The sequence below is a fragment of the Drosophila eugracilis genome, unplaced genomic scaffold (genome assembly GCF_018153835.1).
Source record: "Drosophila eugracilis isolate 14026-0451.02 unplaced genomic scaffold, ASM1815383v1 contig_927, whole genome shotgun sequence".
NCBI lineage: Eukaryota > Metazoa > Arthropoda > Insecta > Diptera > Drosophilidae > Drosophila > Drosophila eugracilis.
The window spans coordinates 4836-17756 of NW_024573842.1; the positions used below are offsets into that span (position 1 = coordinate 4836).

The 12921-nt window shown below is 33.1% G+C and overlaps 3 protein-coding genes across 3 annotated transcripts; all 3 read left to right on the forward strand.

Moving 5' to 3' along the window:
- The first annotated feature begins 2173 nt into the window (after nucleotides 1-2173).
- On the forward strand, nucleotides 2174-2759 carry LOC108102493 (protein Turandot E-like). Its single transcript, XM_017207515.1, has 2 exons — nucleotides 2174-2273; nucleotides 2334-2759. Exons 1-2 carry the CDS (start codon nucleotides 2251-2253, stop codon nucleotides 2701-2703), a joined length of 393 nt encoding a protein of 130 aa, XP_017063004.1. The 5' UTR covers nucleotides 2174-2250; the 3' UTR covers nucleotides 2704-2759.
- Nucleotides 2760-5087: 2328 nt separating this feature from the next.
- Nucleotides 5088-5762, forward strand: LOC108114790 (protein Turandot E-like). Its single transcript, XM_017225901.2, has 2 exons — nucleotides 5088-5162; nucleotides 5222-5762. Exons 1-2 carry the CDS (start codon nucleotides 5140-5142, stop codon nucleotides 5565-5567), a joined length of 369 nt encoding a protein of 122 aa, XP_017081390.2. The 5' UTR covers nucleotides 5088-5139; the 3' UTR covers nucleotides 5568-5762.
- Nucleotides 5763-8023: 2261 nt separating this feature from the next.
- On the forward strand, nucleotides 8024-8546 carry LOC108102484 (protein Turandot E-like). Its single transcript, XM_017207500.2, has 2 exons — nucleotides 8024-8061; nucleotides 8121-8546. Exons 1-2 carry the CDS (start codon nucleotides 8039-8041, stop codon nucleotides 8488-8490), a joined length of 393 nt encoding a protein of 130 aa, XP_017062989.1. The 5' UTR covers nucleotides 8024-8038; the 3' UTR covers nucleotides 8491-8546.
- Nucleotides 8547-12921: the final 4375 nt, after the last annotated feature.

Genomic DNA, 12921 nt, shown 5'->3' on the forward strand with positions numbered 1-12921 from the left:
AAATCTTAAATTTTATTAAAATATTTATTAAAATATCGACCAAGAACAGATTTTTTGAAGAACTAAGATTAAATATGAGCTTTTAAAACAAAAAGGACTATTATCTTCCCAGGTTATTATGAATAACATTATCATTGCGTTCTTAACCCTTTTAATTAATTTAGTATGGAGAAATATTTATAATAAATAATAAACAAATTAAGTTCTATCAAAATTAAAATTCTTTATTTTCCACTTCAAATATTTTTGTCCTTTTGCTCTTATTTCACAATCTGAATAGGTTAAACCTTTCTGATTTTAATAAATGCAGCAAGTTTTTGGTTGTTGTCAAATTTTAAATTATAACTTATTTTAGTATCTTGAGTAAGGAAAATCAGTCTATAAATATGGACATGGAAATGTTTTAAAATCTATTCATAACGAAATAGATATCGGGGATATAAATGCTGGATTTACTTATAATTCTAATTATATATCTAGACTTTGCCATATAATCAACTGTCGTTTTATACATTTGTAATTTAAAACGAATTTAATAACTAAAAATCATTTTATTCTAATAACTAAAGATTCGCTTATCAATATTTTTTCAAGAATATATATTATATTACCAATTACATCAATTACAAGCCCCCTTTTTACGTTACACGGCGATATTGATAACTCCGCTGTTTTCATGAAATGAGTATACGTATAGCTGATAATCCCAATTTGACAACACAGCAGATTTTCACACCGAAATCAGCTATAAATACGGAAGGGTTCAGTGCACAAATTATAAGTTTCAATCGATCAGTTCGAGAAGTAAAATCACCGTCTAAGATGAATTCCGCATTGCAATTTAAGTTTAATATTTGTAGCTGCCTTTTGGTTGCCGTTGGATATCTCCTGGGAACAGGACACTGCCAAGGTGATGATGAATTCGTTTCCAAAGGTCGTGAAATCGTCTCCGTGTTTGGCAACCCTTCGACCGATACATCCAGTAGGGACCGAATTCTGCCTGCATTTGTAAATTTCTATGAGAAATACTCCGATCGGCTTGATCTAACACTTGAGCAACGAAATTTTTGTGATGACTTTGTAAAAAGGTATAAGGATCAAACATCCCAAAAAGTCGATGGTGTTTCGGCTCAAGGAGGATACGGGTGGCCCTTCAGATGCCCTTATTGCCCTCATCCCTTTTTTTCAGATATCGTGACAGCCATCGACAATGCCATTCCTAAGCACTCTTAACTACATACGAGTATTTCGTAATTATTATACTTGACACATTTAAATGAAGATATTTGAATTAAACAAAAAGGTTGTTCAAGTAAAAGTAATTTCACAATGTAAAAGGTAAATAATATGATGGTCAGTGTAAAAGAATGTGCCAAGTGACAATTCACGTCTCTGCACTCTAACGGTTGTTCGAAAGTACGCTTTGTTCCATCTATTCGCCAGATGGTCAAGTTCGTTCGATGCGAATATGAGAGAGATGTTGCGTGTAAGCTTGAAGCACTGCGAGAGACAGAGATACCAGTTTTCGGTATGCTAAAATGCTGGCGAGGACTCTCAAGTTGGCAGTGGTGTGATCAAGTCTATTCGCCATAAGCAATTTGCGATTTTCGGATATGGAAAACCTTAACCCTAATCTAACAAATATACATATGTACATATATACAGTATAATTTGCTTAGCTGCCTTGAGTACTTTGCACGCAACTTCGAGGCAGCTATCTTAAAAATGCAGCTATCTTAATTTTAATTTTTGAACAAAAAAAAGTTTACCTATAGCTCAAATAAAGTACATAAAAATTTTGTATCTTTTTTAGCCAAATTATATTTTCATTTCAATGTCTAAATTAGTGTTAACAAAATATTAATACATATTTCAATTTGTAGTTTAAATTTTTATTATTTACGCATTATTTAAGATATAACTAACTAACTAAATAAATTATTCGATACACCAGTCGTTTAGTTATAAAAATAAAAATGACTGTGAACATTTGGCACAATGCACTTAAAAACTTCTAAGAATAGAGATTATTCATTGAATTTGTATTCCTTATCTTTGAATGCATTACCCAAGCCCAATAAGTTTTACGTTATACGCTGATATTGACAACTCAGCGATTTGAACTAGCATAATCCCAATATGATAACACAGCAGATTTTCAAACTTAAATCAGCTATAAATACAGAAGTATGGAGTGCACTAATTATAAGTTTCAATCGATCAGTTCGAGGAGTAACATCACCGTCTAAGATGAATTCCGCACTGCAATTTAGGTAAGCTATGACAAAAATGTGAGTCAAAGCCAAAAAAAATGAAATATTAAATATTTGTAGCTGCCTTTTGGTTGTCGTTGGATGTCTCCTGGGCACAGGACACTGCCAAGGTGATGATGAATTCGTGACTAAGGGTCGTGGACTGTTTGGCAACCCTCCGGCTGACACATCCACTAGGGCCCGCAATGTGCCTGCATTTGTAGACTACTATGAGAAATACTCTAATAAGCTGGATCTAACCACTGAGGAACGACATAATGCTGATATCTTTGTGAGGAGGTATAAGGATCAAACGTCCCAGAAAGTCGACGGTGTTTCGGCCCAAGGAGGATTCTGGTTGCCCTTTTTGGCTCCCATTGCTGCCGAGGTTGTGATAGCAGTCGGCAAGGTGCTTCTGCATAACCATTTTCTAACTACTCAGAACATTTAAATGAAGATATTTAATAAAAAAGGTTGTTCAAGTGAAAGTTATTATAAAATGTAAAAGCTTGATAAAAAAAAGGTTTTTCATTAGATCACACGTAAAATTTACTTAATTTTTTGGAAGAAATAAATAATAAATAAAAATCTTAAACTTGCAAGGATAAACTGTTTTTAATCGCTTAGCACTAAATATAAGTGCACCTTTCATAACTGTATTGATATTAAAATATCGACCAAGAACAGATTTTTTGAAGAACTAAGATTAAATATGAGCTTTTAAAACAAAAAGGACTATTATCTTCCCAGGTTATTATGAATAACATTATCATTGCGTTCTTAACCCTTTTAATTAATTTAGTATGGAGAAATATTTATAATAAATAATAAACAAATTAAGTTCTATCAAAATTAAAATTCTTTTATTTTCCACTTCAAATATTTTTGTCCTTTTGCTCTTATTTCACAATCTGAATAGGTTAAACCTTTCTGATTTTAATAAATGCAGCAAGTTTTTGGTTGTTGTCAAATTTTAAATTATAACTTATTTTAGTATCTTGAGTAAGGAAAATCAGTCTATAAATATGGACATGGAAATGTTTTAAAATCTATTCATAACGAAATAGATATCGGGGATATAAATGATGGACTTATGTATAAGACTAATTATATATATTTACCTTACCATATAATCAACTGTCGTTTTATACATTTGTAATTTAAAACGAATTTAATAACTAAAAATCATTTTATTCTAATAACTAAAGATTCGCTTATCAATATTTTTCAAGAATATATATTATATTACCAATTACATCAATTACAAGCCCCTTTTTACGTTACACGGCGATATTGATAACTCCGCTGTTTTCATGAAATGAGTATACGTATAGCTGATAATCCCAATTTGACAACACAGCAGATTTTCACACCGAAATCAGCTATAAATACGGAAGGGTTCAGTGCACAAATTATAAGTTTCAATCGATCAGTTCGAGAAGTAAAATCACCGTCTAAGATGAATTCCGCATTGCAATTTAAGTTTAATATTTGTAGCTGCCTTTTGGTTGCCGTTGGATATCTCCTGGGAACAGGACACTGCCAAGGTGATGATGAATTCGTTTCCAAAGGTCGTGAAATCGTCTCCGTGTTTGGCAACCCTTCGACCGATACATCCAGTAGGGACCGAATTCTGCCTGCATTTGTAAATTTCTATGAGAAATACTCCGATCGGCTTGATCTAACACTTGAGCAACGAAATTTTTGTGATGACTTTGTAAAAAGGTATAAGGATCAAACATCCTAAAAAGTCGATGGTGTTTCGGCTCAAGGAGGATACGGGTGGCCCTTCAGATGCCCTTATTGCCCTCATCCCTTTTTTTCAGATGTCGTGACAGCCATCGACAATGCCATTCCTAAGCACTCTTAACTACATACGAGTATTTCGTAATTATTATACTTGACACATTTAAATGAAGATATTTGAATTAAACAAAAAGGTTGTTCAAGTAAAAGTAATTTCACAATGTAAAAGGTAAATAATATGATGGTCAGTGTAAAAGAATGTGCCAAGTGACAATTCACGTCTCTGCACTCTAACGGTTGTTCGAAAGTACGCTTTGTTCCATCTATTCGCCAGATGGTCAAGTTCGTTCGATGCGAATATGAGAGAGATGTTGCGTGTAAGCTTGAAGCACTGCGAGAGACAGAGATACCAGTTTTCGGTATGCTAAAATGCTGGCGAGGACTCTCAAGTTGGCAGTGGTGTGATCAAGTCTATTCGCCATAAGCAATTTGCGATTTTCGGATATGGAAAACCTTAACCCTAATCTAACAAATATACATATGTACATATATACAGTATAATTTGCTTAGCTGCCTTGAGTACTTTGCACGCAACTTCGAGGCAGCTATCTTAAAAATGCAGCTATCTTAATTTTAATTTTTGAACAAAAAAAAGTTTACCTATAGCTCAAATAAAGTACATAAAAATTTTGTATCTTTTTTAGCCAAATTATATTTTCATTTCAATGTCTAAATTAGTGTTAACAAAATATTAATACATATTTCAATTTGTAGTTTAAATTTTTATTATTTACGCATTATTTAAGATATAACTAACTAACTAAATAAATTATTCGATACACCAGTCGTTTAGTTATAAAAATAAAAATGACTGTGAACATTTGGCACAATGCACTTAAAAACTTCTAAGAATAGAGATTATTCATTGAATTTGTATTCCTTATCTTTGAATGCATTACCCAAGCCCAACAAGTTTTACGTTATACGCTGATATTGACAACTCAGCGATTTGAACTAGCATAATCCCAATATGATAACACAGCAGATTTTCAAACTTAAATCAGCTATAAATACAGAAGTATGGAGTGCACTAATTATAAGTTTCAATCGATCAGTTCGAGGAGTAACATCACCGTCTAAGATGAATTCCGCACTGCAATTTAGGTAAGCTATGACAAAAATGTGAGTCAAAGCCAAAAAAATGAAATATTAAATATTTGTAGCTGCCTTTTGGTTGTCGTTGGATGTCTCCTGGGCACAGGACACTGCCAAGGTGATGATGAATTCGTGACTAAGGGTCGTGGACTGTTTGGCAACCCTCCGGCTGACACATCCACTAGGGCCCGCAATGTGCCTGCATTTGTAGACTACTATGAGAAATACTCTAATAAGCTGGATCTAACCACTGAGGAACGACATAATGCTGATATCTTTGTGAGGAGGTATAAGGATCAAACGTCCCAGAAAGTCGACGGTGTTTCGGCCCAAGGAGGATTCTGGTTGCCCTTTTTGGCTCCCATTGCTGCCGAGGTTGTGATAGCAGTCGGCAAGGCGATTGCTTCTGCATAACCATTTTCTAACTACTTGGAACATTTAAATGAAGATATTTAATAAAAAAGGTTGTTCAAGTGAAAGTTATTATAAAATGTAAAAGCTTGATAAAACAAAAGGTTTTTCATTAGATCACACGTAAAATTTACTTAATTTTTTGGAAGAAATAAATAATAAATAAAAATCTTAAACTTGCAAGGATAAACTGTTTTTAATCGCTTAGCACTAAATATAAGTGCACCTTTCATAACTGTATTGATATTAAAATATCGACCAAGAACAGATTTTTTGAAGAACTAAGATTAAATATGAGCTTTTAAAACAAAAAGGACTATTATCTTCCCAGGTTATTATGAATAACATTATCATTGCGTTCTTAACCCTTTTAATTAATTTAGTATGGAGAAATATTTATAATAAATAATAAACAAATTAAGTTCTATCAAAATTAAAATTCTTTATTTTCCACTTCAAATATTTTTGTCCTTTTGCTCTTATTTCACAATCTGAATAGGTTAAACCTTTCTGATTTTAATAAATGCAGCAAGTTTTTGGTTGTTGTCAAATTTTAAATTATAACTTATTTTAGTATCTTGAGTAAGGAAAATCAGTCTATAAATATGGACATGGAAATGTTTTAAAATCTATTCATAACGAAATAGATATCGGGGATATAAATGATGGACTTATGTATAAGACTAATTATATATATTTACCTTACCATATAATCAACTGTCGTTTTATACATTTGTAATTTAAAACGAATTTAATAACTAAAAATCATTTTATTCTAATAACTAAAGATTCGCTTATCAATATTTTTTCAAGAATATATATTATATTACCAATTACATCAATTACAAGCCCCCTTTTTACGTTACACGGCGATATTGATAACTCCGCTGTTTTCATGAAATGAGTATACGTATAGCTGATAATCCCAATTTGACAACACAGCAGATTTTCACACCGAAATCAGCTATAAATACGGAAGGGTTCAGTGCACAAATTATAAGTTTCAATCGATCAGTTCGAGAAGTAAAATCACCGTCTAAGATGAATTCCGCATTGCAATTTAAGTTTAATATTTGTAGCTGCCTTTTGGTTGCCGTTGGATATCTCCTGGGAACAGGACACTGCCAAGGTGATGATGAATTCGTTTCCAAAGGTCGTGAAATCGTCTCCGTGTTTGGCAACCCTTCGACCGATACATCCAGTAGGGACCGAATTCTGCCTGCATTTGTAAATTTCTATGAGAAATACTCCGATCGGCTTGATCTAACACTTGAGCAACGAAATTTTTGTGATGACTTTGTAAAAAGGTATAAGGATCAAACATCCTAAAAAGTCGATGGTGTTTCGGCTCAAGGAGGATACGGGTGGCCCTTCAGATGCCCTTATTGCCCTCATCCCTTTTTTTTCAGATGTCGTGACAGCCATCGACAATGCCATTCCTAAGCACTCTTAACTACATACGAGTATTTCGTAATTATTATACTTGACACATTTAAATGAAGATATTTGAATTAAACAAAAGGTTGTTCAAGTAAAAGTAATTTCACAATGTAAAAGGTAAATAATATGATGGTCAGTGTAAAAAGAATGTGCCAAGTGACAATTCACGTCTCTGCACTCTAACGGTTGTTCGAAAGTACGCTTTGTTCCATCTATTCGCCAGATGGTCAAGTTCGTTCGATGCGAATATGAGAGAGATGTTGCGTGTAAGCTTGAAGCACTGCGAGAGACAGAGATACCAGTTTTCGGTATGCTAAAATGCTGGCGAGGACTCTCAAGTTGGCAGTGGTGTGATCAAGTCTATTCGCCATAAGCAATTTGCGATTTTCGGATATGGAAAACCTTAACCCTAATCTAACAAATATACATATGTACATATATACAGTATAATTTGCTTAGCTGCCTTGAGTACTTTGCACGCAACTTCGAGGCAGCTATCTTAAAAATGCAGCTATCTTAATTTTAATTTTTTGAAACAAAAAAAAAGTTTACCTATAGCTCAAATAAAGTACATAAAAATTTTGTATCTTTTTTAGCCAAATTATATTTTCATTTCAATGTCTAAATTAGTGTTAACAAAATATTAATACATATTTCAATTTGTAGTTTAAATTTTTATTATTTACGCATTATTTAAGATATAACTAACTAACTAAATAAATTATTCGATACACCAGTCGTTTAGTTATAAAAATAAAAATGACTGTGAACATTTGGCACAATGCACTTAAAAACTTCTAAGAATAGAGATTATTCATTGAATTTGTATTCCTTATCTTTGAATGCATTACCCAAGCCCAACAAGTTTTACGTTATACGCTGATATTGACAACTCAGCGATTTGAACTAGCATAATCCCAATATGATAACACAGCAGATTTTCAAACTTAAATCAGCTATAAATACAGAAGTATGGAGTGCACTAATTATAAGTTTCAATCGATCAGTTCGAGGGAGTAACATCACCGTCTAAGATGAATTCCGCACTGCAATTTAGGTAAGCTATGACAAAAATGTGAGTCAAAGCCAAAAAAATGAAATATTAAATATTTGTAGCTGCCTTTTGGTTGTCGTTGGATGTCTCCTGGGCACAGGACACTGCCAAGGTGATGATGAATTCGTGACTAAGGGTCGTGGACTGTTTGGCAACCCTCCGGCTGACACATCCACTAGGGCCCGCAATGTGCCTGCATTTGTAGACTACTATGAGAAATACTCTAATAAGCTGGATCTAACCACTGAGGAACGACATAATGCTGATATCTTTGTGAGGAGGTATAAGGATCAAACGTCCCAGAAAGTCGACGGTGTTTCGGCCCAAGGAGGATTCTGGTTGCCCTTTTTGGCTCCCATTGCTGCCGAGGTTGTGATAGCAGTCGGCAAGGTGCTTCTGCATAACCATTTTCTAACTACTCAGAACATTTAAATGAAGATATTTAATAAAAAAGGTTGTTCAAGTGAAAGTTATTATAAAATGTAAAAGCTTGATAAAACAAAAGGTTTTTCATTAGATCACACGTAAAATTTACTTAATTTTTTGGAAGAAATAAATAATAAATAAAAATCTTAAACTTGCAAGGATAAACTGTTTTTAATCGCTTAGCACTAAATATAAGTGCACCTTTCATAACTGTATTGATATTAAAATATCGACCAAGAACAGATTTTTTGAAGAACTAAGATTAAATATGAGCTTTTAAAACAAAAAGGACTATTATCTTCCCAGGTTATTATGAATAACATTATCATTGCGTTCTTAACCCTTTTAATTAATTTAGTATGGAGAAATATTTATAATAAATAATAAACAAATTAAGTTCTATCAAAATTAAAATTCTTTATTTTCCACTTCAAATATTTTTGTCCTTTTGCTCTTATTTCACAATCTGAATAGGTTAAACCTTTCTGATTTTAATAAATGCAGCAAGTTTTTGGTTGTTGTCAAATTTTAAATTATAACTTATTTTAGTATCTTGAGTAAGGAAAAATCAGTCTATAAATATGGACATGGAAATGTTTTAAAATCTATTCATAACGAAATAGATATCGGGGATATAAATGATGGACTTATGTATAAGACTAATTATATATATTTACCTTACCATATAATCAACTGTCGTTTTATACATTTGTAATTTAAAACGAATTTAATAACTAAAAATCATTTTATTCTAATAACTAAAGATTCGCTTATCAATATTTTTTCAAGAATATATATTATATTACCAATTACATCAATTACAAGCCCCCTTTACGTTACACGGCGATATTGATAACTCCGCTGTTTTCATGAAATGAGTATACGTATAGCTGATAATCCCAATTTGACAACACAGCAGATTTTCACACCGAAATCAGCTATAAATACGGAAGGGTTCAGTGCACAAATTATAAGTTTCAATCGATCAGTTCGAGAAGTAAAATCACCGTCTAAGATGAATTCCGCATTGCAATTTAAGTTTAATATTTGTAGCTGCCTTTTGGTTGCCGTTGGATATCTCCTGGGAACAGGACACTGCCAAGGTGATGATGAATTCGTTTCCAAAGGTCGTGAAATCGTCTCCGTGTTTGGCAACCCTTCGACCGATACATCCAGTAGGGACCGAATTCTGCCTGCATTTGTAAATTTCTATGAGAAATACTCCGATCGGCTTGATCTAACACTTGAGCAACGAAATTTTTGTGATGACTTTGTAAAAAGGTATAAGGATCAAACATCCTAAAAGTCGATGGTGTTTCGGCTCAAGGAGGATACGGGTGGCCCTTCAGATGCCCTTATTGCCCTCATCCCCTTTTTTTCAGATGTCGTGACAGCCATCGACAATGCCATTCCTAAGCACTCTTAACTACATACGGAGTATTTCGTAATTATTATACTTGACACATTTAAATGAAGATATTTGAATTAAACAAAAAAGGTTGTTCAAGTAAAAGTAATTTCACAATGTAAAAGGTAAATAATATGATGGTCAGTGTAAAAAGAATGTGCCAAGTGACATTACGTCTCTGCACTCTAACGGTTGTTCGAAAGTACGCTTTGTTCCATCTATTCGCCAGATGGTCAAGTTCGTTCGATGCGAATATGAGAGATGTTGCGTGTAAGCTTGAAGCACTGCGAGAGACAGAGATACCAGTTTTCGGTATGCTAAAATGCTGGCGAGGACTCTCAAGTTGGCAGTGGTGTGATCAAGTCTATTCGCCATAAGCAATTTGCGATTTTCGGATATGGAAAACCTTAACCCTAATCTAACAAATATACATATGTACATATATACAGTATAATTTGCTTAGCTGCCTGAGTACTTTGCACGCAACTTCGAGGCAGCTATCTTAAAAAAATGCAGCTATCTTAATTTTTTTTTTTGAACAAAAAAAGTTTACCCATAGCTCAAATAAAGTACATAAAAATTTTGTATCTTTTTTAGCCAAATTATATTTTCATTTCAATGTCTAAATTAGTGTTAACAAAATATTAATACATATTTCAATTTGTAGTTTGAATTTTTATTATTTACGCATTATTTAAGATATAATTAACTAACTAAATAAATTATTCTGATACACCAGTCGTTTAGTTATAAAATAAAATGATCAGAACATTTGGCACAATGCACTTAAAAACTTCTAAGAATAGAGATTATTCATTGAATTTGTATTCCTTATCTTTGAATGCATTACCCAAGCCCAATAAGTTTTACGTTATACGCTGATATTGACAACTCAGCGATTTGAACTAGCATAATCCCAATATGATAACACAGTTGAGATTTTCAAACTTCAATCAGCTATAAATACAGAAGTATGGAGTGCACTAATTATAAGTTTCAATCGATCAGTTCGAGGAGTAACATCACCGTCTAAGATGAATTCCGCACTGCAATTTAGGTAAGTTATGACAAAAATGTGAGTCAAGCCAAAAAAAATGAAATATTAAATATTTGTAGCTGCCTTTGGTTGTCGTTGGATGTCTCCCTGGGCACAGGACACTGCCAAGGTGATGATGAATTCGTGACTAAGGGTCGTGGACTGTTTTGGCAACCCTCCGGCTGACATTAACATCCACTAGGGCCCGCAATGTGCCTGCATTTGTAGACTATGAGAAATACTCTAATAAGCTGGATCTAACCACTGAGGAACGACATAATGCTGATATCTTTGTGAGAGGAGGCAGGGCGATCAAACGTCCCAGAAAGTCGACGGTGCTTTCGGGGCCAAGGAGGATTCTGGTTGCCCTTTTGGCCCCATTGCTGCCGAGGTTGTGATAGCAGTCGGCAAGGTGCTTCTGCATAACCATTTTCTAACTACTCAGAACATTTAAATGAAGATATTTAATAAAAAAGGTTGTTCAAGTGAAAGTTATTATAAAATGTAAAAGCTTGATAAAACAAAAGGTTTTTCATTAGATCACACGTAAAATTTACTTTTAATTTTTGGAAGAAATAAATAATAAATAAAAATCTTAAACTTGCAAGGATAAACTGTTTTTAATCGCTTAGCACTAAATATAAGTGCACCTTTCATAACTGTATTGATATTAAAATATCGACCAAGAACAGATTTTTTGAAGAACTAAGATTAAATATGAGCTTTAAAACAAAAAGGACTATTATCTTCCCAGGTTATTATGAATAACATTATCATTGCGTTCTTAACCCTTTTTAATTAATTTAGTATGGAGAAATATTTATAATAAATAATAAACAAATTAAGTTCTATCAAAATTAAAATTTTTATTTTCCACTTCAAATATTTTTTGTCCTTTTGCTCTTATTTCACAATTCGAATAGGTTAAACCCTTTCTGATTTTAATAAATGCAGCAAGTTTTTGGTTGTTGTCAAATTTTAAATTATAACTTATTTTAGTATCTTGAGTAAGGAAAATCAGTCTATAAATATGGACATGGAAATGTTTTAAAATCTATTCATAACGAAATAGATATCGGGGATATAAATGCTGGATTTACTTATAATTCTAATTATATATCTAGACTTTACATATAATCAACTGTCGTTTTATACATTTGTAATTTAAAACGAATTTAATAACTAAAAATCATTTTATTCTAATAACTAAAGATTCGCTTATCAATATTTTTTCAAGAAATATATTATATTACCAATTACATCAATATAAGCCCCCTTTTTTACGTTACACGGCGAGGTTGATAACTCCGCTGTTTTCATGAAATGAGTATACGTATATTGATAATCCCAATTTGACAACGACAGCAGATTTTCACACCGAAATCAGCTATAAATACGGAAGGGTTCAGCGCACAAATTATAAGTTTCAATCGATCAGTTCGAGAAGTAAAATCACCGTCTAAGATGAATTCGCATTGCATTTAAGTTTAATATTTTGTAGCTGCCTTTGCTGCCGTTGATATCTCCTGGGAACAGGACACTGCCAAGGTGATCGATGAATCTGCTCTTACGGTCGAGAAATCGTCTCCGTGTTTGGCAACCCTTCGACCGATACATCCAGTAGAGACCCGGAATTCTGCCTGCATTTGTAAATTTCTATGAGAAATACCTCGATCGGCTTTGATCTAAATACTTGAGCAACGAACTTTTTGTGATGACTTGTAAAAAGGTGGGTAAGGATCAAACATCCTAAAAAAGTCGATGGTGTTTCGGCTCAAGGAGGATACGGGCGGCCCTTCAGATGCCCTTATTGCCCTCATATCCCTTTTTTTCAGATGTCGTGACAGCCATCGACAATGCCATTCCTAAGCACTCTTAATCATACATACGAGTATTTCGTAATTATTATACTTGACACATTTAAATGAAGATATTTGAATTAAATAAAAAGGTTGTTCAAGTAAAGTAACCTCACAATGTAAAAGGCAAATAA